The sequence below is a fragment of the Xenopus laevis genome, chromosome 5L, assembly GCF_017654675.1.
Source record: "Xenopus laevis strain J_2021 chromosome 5L, Xenopus_laevis_v10.1, whole genome shotgun sequence".
NCBI lineage: Eukaryota > Metazoa > Chordata > Amphibia > Anura > Pipidae > Xenopus > Xenopus laevis.
The window spans coordinates 62,586,399-62,606,960 of record NC_054379.1 but is presented as its reverse complement, the minus strand read 5'-3'; the positions used below and the strand labels follow the sequence as shown (position 1 = coordinate 62,606,960).

The window sequence follows — 20,562 nt, the reverse complement described above, 5'->3', positions numbered from 1 at the left end:
TGGGGAAGAGTTCTCTGCTGCCGGTGCTGCAGGCGGGGAGGTTGGCATGGGAGCCCTGACTCACCACGTGATCCTACTCGGGTTGGGAAGATTGCAAGTATTTGTCCAGCTTGTTCTTCCCCTCCATCTTCGACCGATTACTGTTCTTCCCCATACTTCCAGGAACCCTTAGAAACCTGATTACAGTTGGATATTGTCTATCTTATGCAGGAGATAGCACCTGTGGAAAGTCAAGGGTGGTTGCTAGGGATGCCTTTACCTGGGACCAGTATGTACTGATTTTTGGACAGGCCAAGATCATGTGTATAAAATTGGCCACAGGATTTCTACAACTAGGGAATATATCATTGTCTCTCTTGCCCATAGCTTTAAGTTTTACCGGGGTTGTATAAAGTTGGTGCAAGACTTTATACTGAATTAGCCTGTCTTTCACCGGTATTATACTAGAATACATTGTCTCTGTGGCTTAATCCCAGTCTTCCTGGGTAAGCTCTGGTATCTGTAACTGCCATTTATTTTGTGTTGTTTGAAATCGAGGAGGGATACCAGCTAGGTATGGTATATTTTTGACACCAGCTTTGCAGGCTGTTCTATCAAGAGGGAGTCCTCCATTGCCAGTGTTGTCAAAATATGAGAGAGTGTGCCAAATTGGGCCTTGAATGCATGACAGATTTGTAACTACCTGAATATTTGGCATTGAGCTCTGGGTATGAGACAAAGGTGTTGTTTAATAGGAGGTCACCCAGGTATTTAATGCCCTTTTGTGGCCAATATAGAAAATCTTTCAAATTACAGAAGTGTGGGAGGCTGGTATTTCCCCACAGCAGCAGAGAGGACGTAAAATGAACTGGTTTTTTTTTTTAAATATTTCAACCCTTGACACCAAGCTCTATGGGGTGTGATAATGGTAGATGGGACTTTACCTACATCAGAGAGTTTGCGATATTTTACGTTTTTTAAGCCTTCTAGCGACACTACTATGTTGGCTTGTAGCTCCATATTGGCATCAGGGTGATGCCACCAATGTAAATAGTATATTTGGGACTCCAGGTAGTATAGCTGGAAGTTAGGTAGTGCTAGACCTCCATCCTCTTTGTCAGCTGTTAGCTTCTCCCAGGCAATTCTCTGAACTTTACAATTCCATACAAATGGGAAAATTAGACCGTTAATTTTTAAAAATACCGATTTTGGGATGTGGAATGGGGCATTATGCAGGTGATATAGAAATTTAGGGAGATACACCATCTTAATGAGGTTAATTCTCCCCCACAGAGTAAGTGTGAGGTTCACCCAAATTTGAGTGTCAGACTCAAGTTTTGAGATTATAGGGTTTAGATTTAGCCGGGAGAGGTCTATTTTGAGATTATAGGGTTTCGATTTAGCCGGGAGAGGTCTATGTGTATATTGATTCTGAGGTACTTAATCCCATGTTAATTGTGCATTGGGGTGAGAGTAGTGGGGGCTTTATTGTCGATGGACAATATCAGGGATTTGTTCCAATTTATCTTTAAGCCTGAGAATATTCCAAACTGTTCTACTATGCTAAGGAGGATGGGGAGAGAAGCTTCAGTGTCTGCTAGATATATGAGTAAATCATCAGCGTACAAGGATATTTTCTCGGTGAGTGGGCCAAGAGTCAGATCAACAATTTGTTCAGATTTGAGTATGGGGTTCGATAGCCAGTGCGAACAGCAAAGGAGAGAGGGCAATCCTGACGTGTGACTCGTCTTAAGTAGAATGGAGCGAATACCAAACCATTAACTCAAACCCTAGCAGTTGGCTAGATGCTGTAACAACAGGTACAGCATCAGCAGCCATTTAATAAACTGTTCCCCCAGATTGAACCTGCATAGGATCTCCCAAAGATAGGACCATAGGGCAGAGTCTAGTGAGGCCAATGCTCTGGTTCCCATTTTGTCATGCTGTATTTCTATATTAGTCTATAGTCTCCTCAGGTTGATATTAGTAGATCTACCTGGCATAAAGCCAGATTGGTCTGGGTGAATTATGTCAATAATGTATCGCTGTGGTCTTGCGGCTTATATTTTTGCGAGTATATTGGCGTCTGTGTTTATAAGGGAAATTGGCCAGTATGAGCTGCACTGATTGGAGTCTTTGCAATTTAGAAACCACAACAATGAGAGTGTGGAATGGAAAGGGAAGAGAACCCACGTCAAAGGAGGTTTGCAAAGTATTCAGTAGGTGGGGACCAATTTATCCACCAGGGCCTAATACCAGTTTGCTTGGAGGCCGTCAATTCCTGGTGTTTTATTGGGTGTGAGAGAAGCTATAGCATCTTTGACTTCCTCTGCAGTTATGGGTTAATTGAGAGCCATCTTGTCTGCTGCTGGGAGTAGAATGTTTATGCTGTCCATAAATGGCTAGTGTGTTATTGTAGGGGGTGTTAGGGTCGTCCATGTCATTTTACTGATCTTGGTGTTACTGATTCCACTTAAGGACCTTCAAACCTTGGGTCCAAGCTTTTCCTCACATGTTTTTGATTCGTTTCCAGATCCAAATGTCAATACTGGTTCACACTATCTTAAACCAGGTGACTGGGTAGTGATTAAAAAGCATGTGAGGAAAAGCTTGGACCCAAGGTTTGAAGGTCCTTTCTAAGTGGAATCAGTAACACCAAGATCAGTAAAATGACATGACAAAGATATATAGATACATTTTCCAAGTGTACCCGACAAGCATGTATCTGTATTTTGAGTACTACTGGTTTTTGGTTTAGTTCATATGTCCTTTAGCAAAAGTAATTTTTATGAACAACCAAATCATTACATAACTTTACAAAAAAAAGAATAACTAAGGAAGCAAATAGAACTAATTGTAGGGTATATGGCATTAGGCCAAATGATTCAAAGGGACTACCCATGGTAGCTTTCCCAATTTCCGCTCATAAATTAGTTTAACAATTATTATTTATATACAGATTGGAAAATAGGACTATTGAAGCATTAAACAAGTTTAAATGACACATGGAAAATAATGATTGGTCTAAGTGTGTTTTTACAGGCAACCAAAGATGAAGCTAATGAATTTAGCATCAAGCAGAGGATGGTATTTGTAAAACAACTTTTAATTTGACAGATACTACCTTTAAGAAAAGTATAGAGTGTTGGAACCTATTCTATTCTAAAATAGAATTAGCTATTTATGGATTAATTACATAGAAATCTACCTACTACTTTATATGTGGTACATGGGCTTATGTTTGGTTACCAGAGAATAGCTATGGTACCTGTACTATTGCTACTTTAGCTCCTGCCATAGCAATTGTAGATTAGGATGATGTAACAGCAAATATTTATTTATTTATTATTTTATATCACACCACAATCCTTTTAAGAGAATTGTTTACCAAAGTAAAGTTGAATAATTTTTGGGGAATTGTAAATAAGATTAAAGAGTTACAATATAACGCAAGGGCAAGTAGGCATAAGGGGTGGAACCCTTATTAATATATTTAGTTCTATTGGAAGTTTAAATAAGCAAGCGAGTGTTTTGTTGTTCATGGTTTTAATTATATTGCTATCATTTTATGCCCTTTGCTAACTTACTGTGTTTATAATTTCTCAAAGTACAAAACCTAATGATAAACATATCTACCGTGTCAAGATTCAAGATCCTGACTCTGAAATTCTTTATAAAAGTAGTTTCTAACATTATAATTTGTTTACTTCTATAGATAAACAACTGAGCATGTGGAAGATTTTGGCAATCGTTTTTCTTGCATCATGTTTGTATGATTATGATGATTTTAAATGAACACTCTTTATTGATAATTCGAAATCTGTGATAGATTTCACAGTTCCCTTTAATTACGGACGTCTTTTCCATGTCTCTTTCCAAAGCACTTTAAAGAAAGTGTTTGCTGACACCTGTCTCTTCAAAAACACGACTATATCATGGAGATGGAGATGCACATATCCTAAATTCCTGTCACTAGGATTCATCCCTTCTAAGAAATATACTTGGGACAATACCTTTGCAGATGCCTTTACTATGAATAAGTTGGAACCATCTTTTCTAAACATCACTAGAACATGGATAAAGAGACTTATGTTTACTGACTGCAATATTTCTAAATACATGGCATGTAATCTTTTGGGTGTTGGTAGAATTAGATATGTAATACTTCATGTTACATCTTTTCAACTGAAGTAGTTTGTGTAGTTACGCAAATAACAAGATTGGGATGGATTAGGAATTCTCCAGCATGTAGTTGTGTTAATTCTGCTGGTCAAGACTGAGTTCTTGGTTTTGAAGACAGGCCTAGCCCCTCTTCAGAGCATAGTAGTCTCAATACGGTTATTTGCATTTTGGTGATTTAGGTTTTAGTTCAGTATTAGTTTTGGTCATGGGTGTGACCAAAAGGGGGGAATGATAAGGTTATGCCTGTATACCACTTTAACTCAGTATGACATGAGTGGAAAGTCCCCAAACTTTCATCAGGCTATTAGCAAACATCCCCTAGTTAATTATACCTCAATCAAGGACTAAACCCATGAGACAGAACTAGGTGAACGGTCATGTCATACTTGTTGTTTCTAAACCTAAATACTCTTCTCTAATTGGTTATGGTGGGAAACCACCCTAACCCACCTTAAAGCATAATCATTAACTAATTCTGTATGTACTCGACCTATAAATAAACGGTCTGTCCACCAATATGGTACAAACAGAACAAATAAGACTCCTGGTCTGCGTCTGTTCTCTTGCATGCAATCATCCTGCAGCTGACATCCCTTCTTGTACTTATGGACGACCCTAACAGGGGGATAAATTAGTTGCATATAGATCACGAAAATATGTTGCAAATTCCTCCACTATAAGCTTTGGGTCAGTAACTACTACTCTATATGCTCTCGTTATTGCTGTACTGCAGTTGTGGGGCTCTGTGTTTTTACAAAATATGCTAGCATTCTCCCATTCTTGTCTGTGTCTTTATTCAAGGTCATCAATTTTCCCTAAGGTGGATTGGAGTTGCTGTTGCATTGTATGCATGGAGTTATGTAAAGGAGATACTTGGTCTTCTAATGTGGAGACTGTGTTTTCAACTGCTGTTGTCCTCTCCTTTACATTCTGTAGGTCTTGTCTCAGGAATGATATATCTATGTAGGGATGTGAAAATCTTAGACACCCTTACACTTTACAGACAGGCAAATCACTAGTAATTTGGACACCTCAGTGGGTCCTTATGGGGACCTTGTGCTTATGTAACCCCTGTAGTTCACACAGTGTACACCAGATGGCACTGTGCCAGAGTATAAAAGGTTTAGGAACCATGTGTTTTGGGTCCATTGCTTTAGCCCAACCAAGCAGGCTGGAAGGGAATGGGTAGTGTCGACCCTAGGCGCTTTGGCCCTAGTAATTAGACAGCTATACTCAATTATAGATCACTCTAGGAGTGATAGAGAGGTTATTTGGTTGAGCAGCTCAAGGCACAGCCGAGGAGATTAGAGGGATTAAGATCCCAGGGTATTACTGACCCGGAGTAAGGAACCAAGTGTTGAGATAGGGATGGTAGGAGTTCCCCTAGTCTGCCACTGGAAGATATCCTGAAAACTGGGAAATACCCATCACATGCTGTCAACTTACTCTCTGCTGTATATTCCCTAGCCTGTGGGGATTCAACCTATACGTGCTGTGAGTATATGCTTCCTTTATGCTGCTGTGTATGTTCTATGCTCCATTGTGGATTGATGTGCTGAATGATCTATGTGCCATTGTTCAATAAATACAGTTCTATGTTCAACCGTTGAAGAACTACTGGCGCCCATCATTGTGCTATCGCACCCGGTTACAGTTACACTACACCCTGCCTCCACCGCATTGCGAGGGCTTACCCCTGAGAAAGAGAGCTCATCTGTGGTATCAACCCACAAAGGAAAGTAGCATAAACTGCCCTAGCACAAGTCAGTTTACTATAGCGCTACATTTTGGCGCCCAACGTGGGGCCCTTAAAGGGTTAAACTGTAACATTGCATGCAGCCTAGTGTGACAGGCGCCGCGTGTGTGGACTCAGTAGGAAAAAGGCGCCTAGGCGGGGAAAGTCTGTAGTTTTTATTCCCCGAGCGGTGTGCCTACTGATTATATTGTGAGCGTGTATCCCTCACAAATTTCGGTCACAGAAAAAGCATAATGGCTCCCCTGTCTGAAGCTGCATTGTGGGACTGGCCCTTAGAAATGGGAGCGGATTCTGACTACACGTTTGTAGTGGATAATGTCCCAGAGGGATGCCCCATAGATATTGTGAATCACTCCTTTATGGGCAACCCCATATTTGATGCTTTTGAGTATGTTGCACAAGAACCTTCAGATGAGAAAGGATATGTCCGGTTCTTGTATTGGGTCCCCACTGTACCTAACAGTGATACATGGCCTTCTAAGGTATACCCTATGGGAGTCTCTGTAGAGGGGTGTCTGTGCCGGTATCAAAGCCTGCCTAAGTCTGCCCAGCTCATATGTAGTCCCCCTACATCATTGCTTAATCTGACTTCTGTGTGTGAAGAGCCAATGGTAGATGAATCTTATTATGGCTCCAGTTTATGGGAAGAGAAAAAGGGCTGTAGCATCAAGGATTCAGGCTACGCTGAAATTAAAATGTCTACCCCTGGGCTTAATCCATTCCTAGCTGCTGATGCCATAGACTTTAATGACTTTCTGCTAGCTGAGGAACATGTTTGTTTGGCCTTGGGAACAGAATCATTGGTGGACAGTTGCCCTGTGACACCACTACCTTCACCACCACCTATACCCCCCGTGTAGGAAAAGTTGCTGTGAAGGAACCTCCAGTGCCAACGCCCTACCCTGCATGGGTTAAGAAGGGAAATGCGAACCTATTTCTGAACTTGTTGGTGAACCTGTTGTTGAACCGGAGGTTCCGGAGCTTACTATGGAGCCTTTGCCCTGTGCTACTACCCGGGTGGAGCCCGAACGGCAGTACGTATGCCAGGGTACTTTTACCCCAAGTGATGATGATTCCGGCCTGTGGCGTGTGTGATATGGAAGAGCCCAACGCCTTGGAAGACCCGGATGGCGTGTGTTCGCAATGCGAGACCCGTTTGTGGGTGGGACCCTTTAACCGGGCTGATCAACCTCCATTGGTGGAGAAGACATGGGACAAGGTGAGCCGTAAAACTATTCTCGTCTACCAAGAGATAGAGGGTGCCCTGGGGGTGTCAGCGGCTGTGACCCTCGCACCAGAACCCGCGCTAGAGCCGGCCTTTGTACCCATGCCAGAAGGTGTATTAGAGGGATCACCCAGTGAGTCTACGCTCACCTTAGCTTGTGCCTCCCCAACCGAAGTGGTTCCGCTTGAGGGAGATGTGCCCCTGACTGCGGCTGCGGTCAGTGAAACAACCCCGTCCGGCTGGACGGCAGATGTGTGCTCCATTACTCCTTCGTTGAAGCCTGAGGGCTTGTGTGATATTTTGGCGAGTGTGATGCCTACACCATTGGTTGTGCCTACCCTAGTGTCGGATGCACCCGGGGGAGAGGTGTGTACCCCTTCTGCTATAGGGGCCCCCGTTTGTTGTGTCCCTGCACCAGAACCGCCACCAGAGGACTGTCTGAAAAGGGCGTGGCATGCGCCTGAAGTTGATGCGGCCTGCAGGCCTGACGCTGTTCTTGTATCCTCGGAGGAGGAGTGCTTTCAGCATGTTCTGATTTCTGGAACAGAGAACCTTCTTGTTGATTCTCAAGTCTCCAATACTCCTATGGTTGTTACAGGGGCCGCTCCTCAGGTGAGGTCTAATTCTTCTGAGCCAGAGTCTTCATCCCGCAAAGTGTTGCTAAGTGATTCAAAGCCTTGTGGGGATTTGACAGTCACCATCTATACAGCCCTTGCTGTTCCTACTCCAGTCATAGGCCATGATGTGGATTGGAGAAAGTTTTCATTAAACCGATTGGGGCCAATTGCACCCATAGCCCCCTCCATTCGAGACCCTCCAATATTGGAGGATGATGAGGATCTGCTGGAGAAGTTGATGTGCTCCAGTGTGAACAGTGCTGATGAATCCATACTGGAAGTTCCTGCACAGATTCGGTGCCAAAGTAAGAGATCAGTGGTGAGTGAGCCAACCAAATCCGTATGCCCCAAAGTGATGGTGCCTCAAACTCATAGTGATCCAGGAGAGAGCACTAAAGTGGCTGAATTGTATCACTATGAGTGGGGAAAGATATCCCTGGAGAGGGAAAAGAATCTGCTTGCTGCTATTCCCAAGCCTAAGGAAGACAATCCCTTAGGACCTGTTCCAGGATGGGAAGAGTATGAAGTGAATACCCCCACAGCTGAACCTGAGTGGGATCCTTCTACTAAAGTGCCTCGCAGTTTTATTGCTCCTCCCATCATAGGACCCGAGGAGGAAAAAGATTTCTGGGTGCTGCCAGGACGGGCAGATCCGAATGTGTTTACTTCTGTCTCCAGAGTGCAGAGAGTAATCAACTTCCATGTCCATCGAACTTGGGGTTACTTTATGCCCTATGCTCCTCTGTGGGTGTACGAAAAGGTGGCTGCATCTTAGGAGAACTGGCTGATCGATGAGATCCTACGACAGGAGAAGATGCACCACAGTTGCCTCACAAACCCTGACAAGGTGAGGTGTGAGCAGGATTGGCAGTACCTGCGATCCATTGAAAAAGAGTGGTGGTATGGCCGCACCATTCTTAAGAATGCTGTCAAGAGCTGTGGGAAGTACAACCCCACCAAGTACTTTAATTTAGAAGTTTATTTTGGAAATGGACAATGGGTGGACAAACACCATCCCAAGTACTATATTCCCTATGAAGACACCAAGGCCAGGTTTCTTCACATGATTTGAGCTTTTCCACTGATGATACTCCATTGGGAGTTGTTTACAGCTATTTTTGAGCTACCTGTTTTCCTGTCCCTTCAAAGTGACTGAACTTTCTTCAGGGAAGGATTTTTCTTCTTTTGCTCCTCTTGGAGTTAGGTCCAAGGACTGTTTTAGTTAACACCTGCCCGTTGGTAGGTTCATCCAATTTTTCCCCTTTACCCTTCTATGTGCATTTGAAAAAGGACTGTGGGTTCGACTATTTGATGGACTAGAATACTGATGTGTTTGAAATGCAGTATGTCTAACTTGTACCTTCTTTTGCAGGAGTTTACTGATAAAGTTTACCTGCCCATGAATGAAACTGTTGCTATTGATATGTTTCTTTCCAGCTATGCCATTGTACCTGGGTTACTCAGGAGAGTTACCCCGAAGAGGTTATAAGGTAATGGTATAGAAATGCAATACATATAGCTAAGTGCAATGTATTTTTGGTCTCTGAAAAGGTTTCTTGCATGATGTGCCTTAACTGCTATATTTTCAGTATTTGCTCTTTGAAAGGTTCCTTGCCGGGACGGAAGGAATTCACCAGGGGGAGAATGTAGGGATGTGAAAATCTTAGACACTCTTACACTTTACAGACAGGCACATCCCTAGTAATATGGACACCTTAGTGGGTCCTTATGGGGACCTTGTGCTTATGTAACCCCTGTAGTTCACACAGTGTACACCAGATGGCACTGTGCCAGAGTATAAAAGGTTTAGGAACCATGTGTTCTGGGTCCATTGCTTTAGCCCAACCAAGCAGGCTGGAAGGGAATGGGTAGTGTCGACCCTAGGCGCTTTGGCCCTAGTAATTAGACAGCTATACTCAATTATAGATCACTCTAGGAGTGATAGAGAGGTTATTTAGTTGAGCAGCTCAAGGCTCCGCCGAGGAGATTAGAGGGATTAAGATCCCAGGGTATTACTGACCCGGAGTAAGGAACCAAGTGTTGAGATAGGGATGGTAGGAATTCCCCTAGTCTGCCACTGGAAGATATCCTGAAAACTGGGCAATACCCATCACATGCTGTCAATTTATTCTCTACTCCTTTATGCTGCTGTGTATGTTCTATGCTCCATTGTGGATTAATGTGCTGAATGATCTATGTGCTATTGTTCAATAGATACAGTTCTATGTTCAACCGTTAAAGAACTACTGGCGCCCATCATTGTGCTATCGCACCCGGTTACAGTTACACTACACCCTGCCTCCACCGCATTGCGAGGGCTTACCCCTGAGAAAGAGAGCTCATCTGTGGTATCAGCCCACAAAGGAAAGTAGCATAAACTGCCCTAGCACAAGTCAGTTTACTATAGCGCTACATCTACTTTAAGAGCCTCCCATGAGTTCATTTAATGTTGGTTCTGGAGAAGCCTGTTCGACTTGTGGAGATAGAGGCAGAGACTCTTGATTGCTATCCCTATCTGCTGCTTGTTGCTAGTTGTACGCATAGTGCTCCAATCAGGCCGCGGCCTCACTCTTTTGTCTAGGGCCATACTTGCTCATTGGTGAAGTTTTTAGTCCGTGCCCTTCGGATTTTGTGCAAGTCGGTGATAGCAGATGGCTCAAGTTTAAACAGTCACAGGGTCTATGATGGTATGTCTCAAGTTTAAACATTCACGGGTCTATGATACTTTGGGTGCGGGTGTGGATTTGTGATATGTGCCTCTGGTTTTAATGTCTTGCCATTTTGCGCCAGCGCACACTTCACAGGTAGCAGTTGTTGTTTCCCCTTTAAATTAGGCTCAGAATATAGCTTGTGAGCACTTAGTTAGTCTGTTGTTTGTTGTCAGGCCATAGTACTCTGGTCTTGCTGTGTTTTATTATCTGAAGGAGCACTAGGCAGTTCAGCACTGTTTTAAATTTGTGTCTTTGGGTGCCATACCATGCTGCTGGGGACTCCTGCGGTCTGATACCTTCTGGTTTGATCAGAAGGGTGTATTCCATGAAAGCTGGATGTGCCTCTTAACTGGTGCATGCTGAGACCTTGTGTGTGCTGTGGCCCCTTATCATGTGGTGCCCCGGGTCCAGCTGGCACTCACTCCTTATGCTGTAATCAGGGGTAGCTTCTGTGTCACTGACTTATGTGGCTAGTGGGTTCCTACCGGAATTTTAAATTGAACTGCCAGGAATGTTAAGGGCACGCCCCCCCCCCCAGGAAATGGGAATCTTTGTGAAAAGGCTAGCCAATATATAGATTCCAAACTAAGGAGATTTGTGGTTAATCTTCCCTCCTATATCAGAGCCACAGGAGCTTTATTAGATAAATTACAGGATATCAAAGTGGATGATGGAACTCTCTTAGTGGGATGTGATGTTGAGTCACTATATTCTTTCATCTCACATAAACATGGTTTGTAGGCTGTTAGATTCTTTATGGAAACAGAGAGATTGGGACAGCCAATATATAGATTTTATGACTGATTTAACACAATTTTGTCTGAACCACAATTTTTTTGTTTTACTTGCAAGTGAGAGGGGTTGCGGCCTTTGCATCCACTTATGCTAACATCTTTATGGGATGGTGGGAAGCCTTCTGGGTATTTGGAGATTTGATATATTTGATATATATATTTTGATATATATCAGTATGGTTTTCCTATGGACAGGTAGCCGGGTATCTCTGGACGAGTTTTTATGTGCATTAAATGATAATAATCTAAACATCAGGTTGACACATATCATCAGCAGCCATAGTATTGATTTCTTGGATGCTACACTAACTCTGGGGGACAATGGCACCTTATCCACAAATTTATATTGGAAAGCTACTGCCACCAATTCTACCTTACATTTCCAAAGCCATCATCCCATGTCTACCAAAATAGGAATTCCAGTGGGCGAATTCCTACGACTACAACGTAATTGTTCGAATGTGCCTACCTTTTAACAACGTTCAATTGAACTTACAACACAACAACACAACAACACAACACAACTGCAGGGGTTTAGTCCCGTACTTTAATTCAGAAAGCTTACTGAAGGGCAATCAAGACCCCCTAGAAACGTCTATTTAACCAGTCCAGAGTCATGGATAAAGTGAACGTGCAACCCACACAATTTATTGGTATCTATTGTAAGCAGTGGCCAGCAATTAACTTAGTGTTAAAAAAACATTGGCATATACTGTTAACTGATCCAGTTTTGACAGCAACGTTTGGGCCTCGTTCGCTTTCATGCAGCTGTAGGGCACCCAATTTGCAAGATTGTTTAGTTAAAAGCCATTTTGTCAAACATGTGACCAAACCTACAAGATAGGGTACATTTCCATGTGGTGATTGTAGAGCCTGTAAATATATGTACAACCAATGTTCAGTCACTGATAGATTTGGCAAGCAATATAGTATTACACAGTTTCACATGTACCACAGCATGTGTAATATACATGCTCATGTGTCCCTGTAATAAGATTTATATTGGTAAAACCAATGGTGTTTTTAAAAAAAGAATTCTTGAACATGTATCCAGCATTGATAATGCTTTGGACTGGATTAAATCAAATAGAAAATTACTTACAGTTAGCAGGCATTTTCTGGAATTCCACAATAATTCCATTAAAGTTCTAAGAGCCACTGGTTTATCCAGGATAGCCCTTGGAATCAGGGGGTGACTTGGAGTCATCTCTTTTAGCTAAAGAGAGTGAATTTATTTTTATCATGAATGCCCGCATGGTTTAAATGAAAGTATCACCATGAATATTTTTATTTAATACCTTGATATATGATATTTGTATTTCTGGATTTCCAGATACTGGATCAGTGTGACCTATGGATGCACTTGTCATAGTCTTGACTGTTATATATTTATTTACTACTGATTAATAGCTTCCTCTATGATAAAAGTGTATGCATTTATAGTAGTTTTGATTGATATACATCTGTCTATTACTAATTAATTACTTCCACTATGACAATTTGATCACGAATTTAATCAAAAATCACTTTTATGATAGCATTCTGTTTCATTTGTTTCATATTGTGCTGTGCTCTGCTAAATGTTGCCAACCAAGGCACACAATTAACTATTGCTGATTAATGTCTCTCAGTATGACACTTCTGCCATGTCAGTTATATTTGTGATAGCTTGTTGTGCTTTGCCAAATGTTGCCAATCAGGCAATAGTGTATGTCATTAAGGAGGAAGAGACAAGCGAGTTCAATGTACACGATTGCTCCTCCCTTGCCTTGCCCTTCATTGGCTGATTTGAAGTTGACGAGCAGAGGATTTGCTATTTGTAGAGGCACTTCTATTGGCGCCACTTTAGCCTTTGACAAAGTTTGTGCATAGTGTAAAATGCACATTAGGCGCTGATACTTTTAGCTTAATTAGGCAGGGTGACGAATTTTTAAATTTATCTCGGTGGAAGGGTGGATGCGTCGTATGGGTGGATTTGGGCAGATGGGACTATAGGCAGGATGAAGGAACTTTCCGCCAACGGCATCAGAGTGTTCTGTCCCTGTTAAGGGAGTGGTGCGGGTGGAATAAGTGGGCCTGATCTCAGACACTCACACAGTTATTTACATAACAGCAGGTTAACATATGGCTTCTTAGATCAACTAGGCAGGGCGATAACATGCCTGCTTATTCATGGTTTCGATTTCACCTCCTCAGTACTGAAGAACATGCACTGGTATTGTGGTACCATTCCTGCAATAGCTGCAGTCCCCATAACCGTATTACAAGCCGAGTACTGTGTAATAGAAGATGGGAATGTACTGACTGAGATTAGTCATCCATTTACAATTTAATCCTCTATAATTAGTCTATAAAATGGTGACCTTCGAGTCAGTATAGCTTTCTCTACTAATTTCTTTTTAACCTTTTGTGAAATTCTGGGCATACTTTTTTAACTATTTATGATTAATGGGATTAATGGTTAAGTTTTAACTACGTTCATATGGTGGTAACTTCTGACTGATTCAGTGGAGGTGGTGCAACCTTATGTGTCATTCTTTTTCTTCTTTGATTTACCTACATTTCCTTTGACCCTGCACGCCACTAATTTGTTTTTCATATTCCATCCAATGGAGGGTGCTACTAATTGCTCTTTTGTATACAAGCATGTGTAAGTGCAGCAATATATTTACATGCAAATATCAATATCAATTATTACTCTTCTTGTGCTTTGGGGTTGGGTCTTTTGTGTGAACTAGTTACTGCCTCAGTGTGTTGCTGGGTATAAAGCAGATAGGAATGTGGTGTTTATTAAAAATGTTATAGGGCAACCCTTTTGAAATAAAAAAATAACAAAAGTGGTATAAAGGTGATACCTTTATTGGCTAGCTAATATAATCATAGCAAGCTTTCAGAACATTTTAGTTCCTTTTTCAAGCTGATTACAATGAAGCTGTGGTATTCTCTGGCATATATACAACATCCAGCTCATAGGTCAAATGACCAACAAAAGAGAATATCAATGTGACAAAGTCATTTACAAGTGGATCTACAAGAGATCAGCAGATAAGGTACAAGTTAATGTGGGTCAAAGAGGCAGAGTATAAATTACGACTGAATTATTGGAGTGTAGAATCCAGCTTTTCACCTTCACCGATTCTTACCAAACAGTCCAAAAAAGGCAGTGTGTCATCTTGAACATCTTCTCATGTAAATCTGATGTTGTGGTCCTGATGTGTTCAGTGAAAGTCTGTACCGTGTGTGTGCGTGCGTGCGTGCGTGCGCAGTGGTGAAACTAGACCCCTAAGGGCCCCGGTACAGAAATTTACAACTGGGCCCCCCTAAAGGGATTGTTCACCTATGAGTAACAGTATGATGTAGAGAGGGATATTCTGAGACAATTTGCAATTGGTTTTTATTTTATTTTATTTGTTGGTTTTTGAGTTATTTAGCTTTTTATTCAGCAGCTCTCCAGTTTGCAATTTCAGCAATCTGGTTGTTAGGTCCAAATTCCCCTAGGAACCATGCACTAATTTGAATAAGAGACTTAAATATGAATTGAAGAGTGTCTAAACACACAAATGAGTCTTTAAAAAGTAGTATTTGTTTTTAGATGGGGTCAATAACCCCCATTTAAAAGCTGGAAAGATATAGAAGAGGAAGGAAAATAATTCAAACACAATAAAAATAAATAATGAAGACCAATTGAAAAGCTTCTTAGAATTTGCCATTATATAACATACTAAAAGTTACATGTAAAAAGGACATGTAAAATTGAGGTTTCACTGTATTATAATGATATAAGGGATAATGTGCCCCCTACTGTAAATGATAAGAATATTAGGAGTCACTGTGGGGTTCTGTGACCATATAAAGGCACAAGGCACAAGGCTGAGTTATACAGGGAACTCTGAGTATCACTCATATATTATAAGGGATAATGTACCCTCTACTGTAAATGATAAGGATATTAGAAGTCACTGAGGAGTTCTGTGACCATATAAAGGCACAAGGCTGCAGGCTGAGATATGAGATATATATGATACAAGTATCTCTCATGTATTATAATGTCAATTTTCAGGATATATATATATATATATATATATATATATATATATATATATATATATATATATATATATATAGTGGATAATGCACCCCCTACTGTAATTTATAAAGAAATTAGAAGTCACTGAGGAGTTACGCAACCATATAAAAGCACAAGGCCGCAGGCTTTTATACAGGTCACGTAACTCCAAAGTGACTTCCAGGTGACTTCCAATATCTTTATAAATTTTGGTAGGGGGTGCATTATTCATTATAAATAAGTAAGAAGTAAATAAGTAAGAAGTTCTTTGCCTCTGATTTATATTATTGTACACAATGCCACACTTACCCTTATATTGACTCTTGAGCATGTTGTATTGCTGCAGGTTGTGGCATAAGGGGAAAGAAGACACGGAGGATGGAAGATGTAGGGGGTGAGCAACACTTGAGATGAATGGAGAGGGATAGAGGGAGTGAAACAGATTGGAGAATGAGGGCACAAGGCTGGAAAGAGATGTAGGTGGGAGGGGCAGACAAAGCGAGACTGAAGAATGACAGGGTGTGGGAGGGACAGAAGGAGCATTCTGCGTGACTGGAGAAGGAGGGGGAGCTGAACAGGGAGGAGAGAGACGCAGGCAGATCGACGATCGTCAAAGAAGAGGGAGAGGTACGCTGAGGCAGCAAAGGGCAGAACAGCGACGTAACTAGAGGGGGTGGGCGGGCCGTGCAGCCGACCCCGCCCCCCTCCGTATGCCTGCAATTCGTGGCGTGTGAGCTGCCGGGGGGCCCTGAGGGGGTGCGGGCCCTGGCCCAATCGCACCCCCTGCTCCCCCGGTAGTTACGCCACTGTGTGTGTGTGTATTTTAACCCATGTGTCATCCACATATCAGAACCAATGACTGGAAGTGATTCCTTTGAAGCTATCCAGGGCTTTTCTTTCTACTTCCTCCAAGTATAGGTTTGCCACAGTGGGCTAAACTGGCGATCCCATGGTGCAGCCATGCTTCTGCCTGTAGAACGTATCCTTGTACTTGAAATAGGTGGTACATTAGGCATATGTCCAGTAAGGAACATACTTGCTCTGGTTTAAGCTTCGTTCTGTTGTCAAGGGTGTTGTCTTTTAGCAACCGTTTTCTCGCTGTTTTAACTGTCTCTGCGATAGAAATGCACATAAAAAGAGAAGTAACATCAAGACTACTGGTGAAGGTATAAAACAGTAGAAAGAACTTGGTCCTCCGATATGTAGCTGGGGTGTCGGAAAAACTTAGAAGGATTTTTAATAAACACCACATCCCTATCTGCTTTAAACCCAGCAACACACGGACGCAGCAACTGGTTTACCCAAAAGACCCAACCAAAAAGCACAAGAAGAGTAACATTGTTTATGCAGTGCAGTGAGGAGTGCTCGGATTTGTATGTGGAGGAAACCAAACAACAGTTACACCAGCGTATGGCACAGCACAGAAGAGCTAGATCCTCTGGTCAGGACTCAGCCATGTACCTACATCCAAAAGAAAAAGGACACATGTTTGAAGACTGCCAAGTCCAGATTCTAGACCGGGAGAGCAACTGGTTCAAAAGAGGTGTTAAAGGGATCCTGTCATCGGAAAACATGTTTTTTTTCAAAACACATCAGTTAATAGTGCTACTCGATTTTTTTATATTCAATTTTGAAATCTGACATGGGGCTAGACATTTTGTCAATTTCCCAGCTGCCCCTGGTCATGTGACTTGTGCCTGCACTTTAGGAGAGAAATGCTTTCTGGCAGGCTGCTGTTTTTCCTTCTCAATGTAACTGAATGTGTCTCAGTGAGACATGGGTTTTTACTATTGAATGTTGTTCTTAGATCTACCAGACAGCTGTTATCTTGTGTTAGGGAGCTGCTATCTGGTTACCTTCCCATTGTTCTTTTGTTTGGCTGCTGGGGGGGGGAAGGAAGGTGGGTGATATCACTCCAACTTGCAGTACAGCAGTAAAGAGTGATTGAAGTTTATCAGAGCACAAGTCACATGACTTGGGGCAGCTGGGAAATTAGCAATATGTCTAGTCCCATGTCAGATTTCAAAATTGAATAAAAAAATCTAGTTGCTCTTTTGAGAAATGAATTTCAGTGCAGAATTCTGCTGGAGCAGCACTGTTAACTGATTCATTTTCCCATGACAGTATCCTTTTAAAGAAGTTTGAATAGAGGCGGGGGGGGGGGGTGCGACATCTATTGTCTGTCTTGGCACCTCTCCCTGGAAGATTTAATAACACATCAAAGCTCAAGTCTTGCTATATACAGTCAATACCTAATTTAATGACATCATTGTGGATTATGGTAAATAGATTATGCTGACTGGAGAAACAATCCAAAGGATATATACCGATGAAAGATCCTATATACAAGTTATTCTAAATTGAGAAAGCCAGTTGGATGACTGGTGAAACGTCTTCAAGGGAAAAAAACACAGCAAGTCCAGTTGATTTGACTTATTTCTACAGATAGTATCTTCTGTTTTTGCATCCAACATAATCTATAAATACAGTGATTATTGATGGGCGAATAAACTGACCAGACATGAATTTGCGGCGAATTCCCACATTGTGGCGCAAGCAAATAAATTTTCGAAATTGTGGTTACAATTTTCCAATGAAATATACACACACCCATTGTCTTAAAGGAGAAGGAAAGGCAAATCTTACAAACAGTCCCCTTCAATAGTCCTCAGACTGTACACCAAGATCGCTATGTTTTTTTCCCTCAAAAACGTTATCTTAGTAAAATATCAGTGCATCAATTTCACAAGCCGATTACTTGAACAGCGACGCCATCTTGCTAAAGGATGTGCGGCTGCCTTCTGCCAGTAATGCGCATGTGCCGAAAATTCCCTACCCCAGTCACGTGTCATAGTTACAAAGAATTATACACGGGCTCAAAACCACCCATATATCATCATTAAAAGTCTGCCTGCAGCCCCTCTCCTCTGTATGATCCTGTCTGCAGCTCCTCCGTGCATTCTGCTGACTAGAATCCCGGTCGCTGACATGAAATAGTAGAGTGTCGTCATGGCAACGGGGAAATTCCATTCCTGTTGGCTGGGGGGCGGGCTCACTGTGCCAGTATGCTGTGCATGCAAATGAAGACAGGAGCGCTTCATGCAAGAAGATAAGGGAGAGTCGAATTACAAGCATGCGCAGCAGTACAAAAAAATGCCAGAGGCAGCGGGGGAGGAACAGAAGAGGATTTTGACCAAGTCACCCAACCCTGTGACTTGGATCATGCAGGCAGCACGTTTACGTCTTACTGAAGAGAGAGAGATGGGATTCACTCTGCACAGTAGGTGCTTAAACAGAATGTCTTTGTTTTCAGCCAGCATGATTATTAACCTTTCCTTCTCCTTTAAATGGATTTGGACCAAATAGTGGCATGTTTAAAAATTGTTGCTTGCATCAAAATTGACGCTCATCAAAAAAAATTTGACGCCTATTGACTTCAATGCGTTTGGAAAATTTTCTGCCGCTTCACGAAATTTGAGATAAATTTGCGAATTTTAGGGCCCCAAAACATTGGTAATATAAGTAAGTCCTATTTTACCAAGATTTCTTATTAATTAGAGCCTTACTGGGCCCTCTAGAATACTGGGCCCCCTGAAGCAGAGTTTGCTTCCTCTTTAGTTATGCTCTTTTATGTATAATATACCTAAGCTTTTTATAACTTGACATGTGACTGGGACCTAGAGTGGGAGACGTTTTCAACAATTATGTATAGTATATAAAAGTTAATTTATTTTAGCAAAGAAGGATACATAGTGCTTTATATGGGGGAATAGCTATAATCATACTATACAGAGACAGGGTCTGCTGTATGGTATTCCCCTAACAAAATCATTTCTTTTTTTAAGTTAAATGCATACTGAACTAGTGACTAGGCTGGGGAATGGGGCTGCGAGATGGTGCACATATGCCACCAAAATTTTTTTTGAGGGGAGTTCATGTTATGCCACTGCAGAGATAGATAGTAGTACATAGCTGATGAAAAATATTTGTCAAGTTCAGCTTCTGGTTCTAATAACTATGAAGAAATCCAAGATTATGTAAACTTGTTGTTCTAATTATATCTGAGGTAGCCTTGAATACATTTTATCTGTTAATCGATTGTGCTGACAGCACCATGGTAAAGAAAATAACATCATTATCATGTCTTACTTAATAGACAAACATTACAAACTCCAAATAAAATGACAAATATAGTTTCAATGTGTATTACTCTATTTATAGCAATAGTAGATCCATCAGACACTTACTTGTAGTCCTTCTCCCAGAATTTAACCGGTCTAGCGTATGATGCAATAAAAATGACACTGCCAAGAAATGGACTCAGTGGAGTAGAAAATATTGATGTTGCAAGGGTTTGGAGGAAAAGCATAGCAGAGTCTGAATGGTTTTCATGTTAAAGATGGTTCATTTAAACATTTTTAATAAGGATGTTTGGTCTATAAATTATTATTCACCTTATGTTGTGTAATCTGCAAATGCAGACAAAAGTATGCCCCAATCAATTTATTTCATAAGACAACACAAGTTAAAGTTATTCTGCCACTGAAATACTTGTTTTTTTCAAAACACATCAGTTAATAGTGGCGCTCCAGTAAAATCCTACGCTGAAATCCATTTTTAAAAAAAGCAAACAGAATTTTTCACTTTAAAACCTGTTAGTTTCCCTGGTGCCCTCAGTCATGTGCTCTGATAAACTTCAGTCACTTTTTACTGCTGCACTGCAAGTTGGAGTGATATCACCCCTCCCTTTCCCCCAGCAGAACAATGGGAAGGTAACAAGATAGCCGGTCCCTGACACATGCATTGCTAAAAATGCTCTCATTGAGAATAGCACTCAATAGTAAAAATTCAATTCCATGGATCAGGTATAATGACCTGAGATGGATGCCTACACACCAATATTACAGCTACAAAAAATACATTTATTGTTTCAGGAATAAATATATGAGAACACTGAAAATGATTGAGGACACTGGAAACCCATTTTAAAACAAATATTTTATAACAATTTTATACTAATTCAAAATGCTCTTTAAAGGGGTTGTTCACCTTCCAAATACTTTTTTCAATTCAGTTGTTTTTAGATTGTTCCCCAGAAATAATGACTTTTTTCAACTACTTTCCATTATTTGTTTTTTACTGTTTTTCCAAAATCTAAGTTTAAAGTTGAATGTTCCTGTCTAAACACTCTTAACTGTTACAATTTTGCAACATTTAGTTGATACATTTCTC

The 20,562-nt window shown here is 41.3% G+C and overlaps 1 protein-coding gene across 3 annotated transcripts in view; it reads right to left on the bottom strand.

Moving 5' to 3' along the window:
- The window catches only part of pcnx2.L (pecanex 2 L homeolog), a 643,210-nt gene that overhangs the window by 140,250 nt on the left and 482,398 nt on the right, over positions 1 to 20,562 (bottom strand). For all 3 annotated transcript variants that reach the window (XM_041562821.1, XM_041562822.1, XM_041562823.1), the window contains one exon: positions 19,578 to 19,707. In XM_041562821.1, the coding sequence (XP_041418755.1) occupies positions 19,578 to 19,707 (130 nt within the window). The remainder of the gene's footprint in view (positions 1 to 19,577; positions 19,708 to 20,562) is intronic.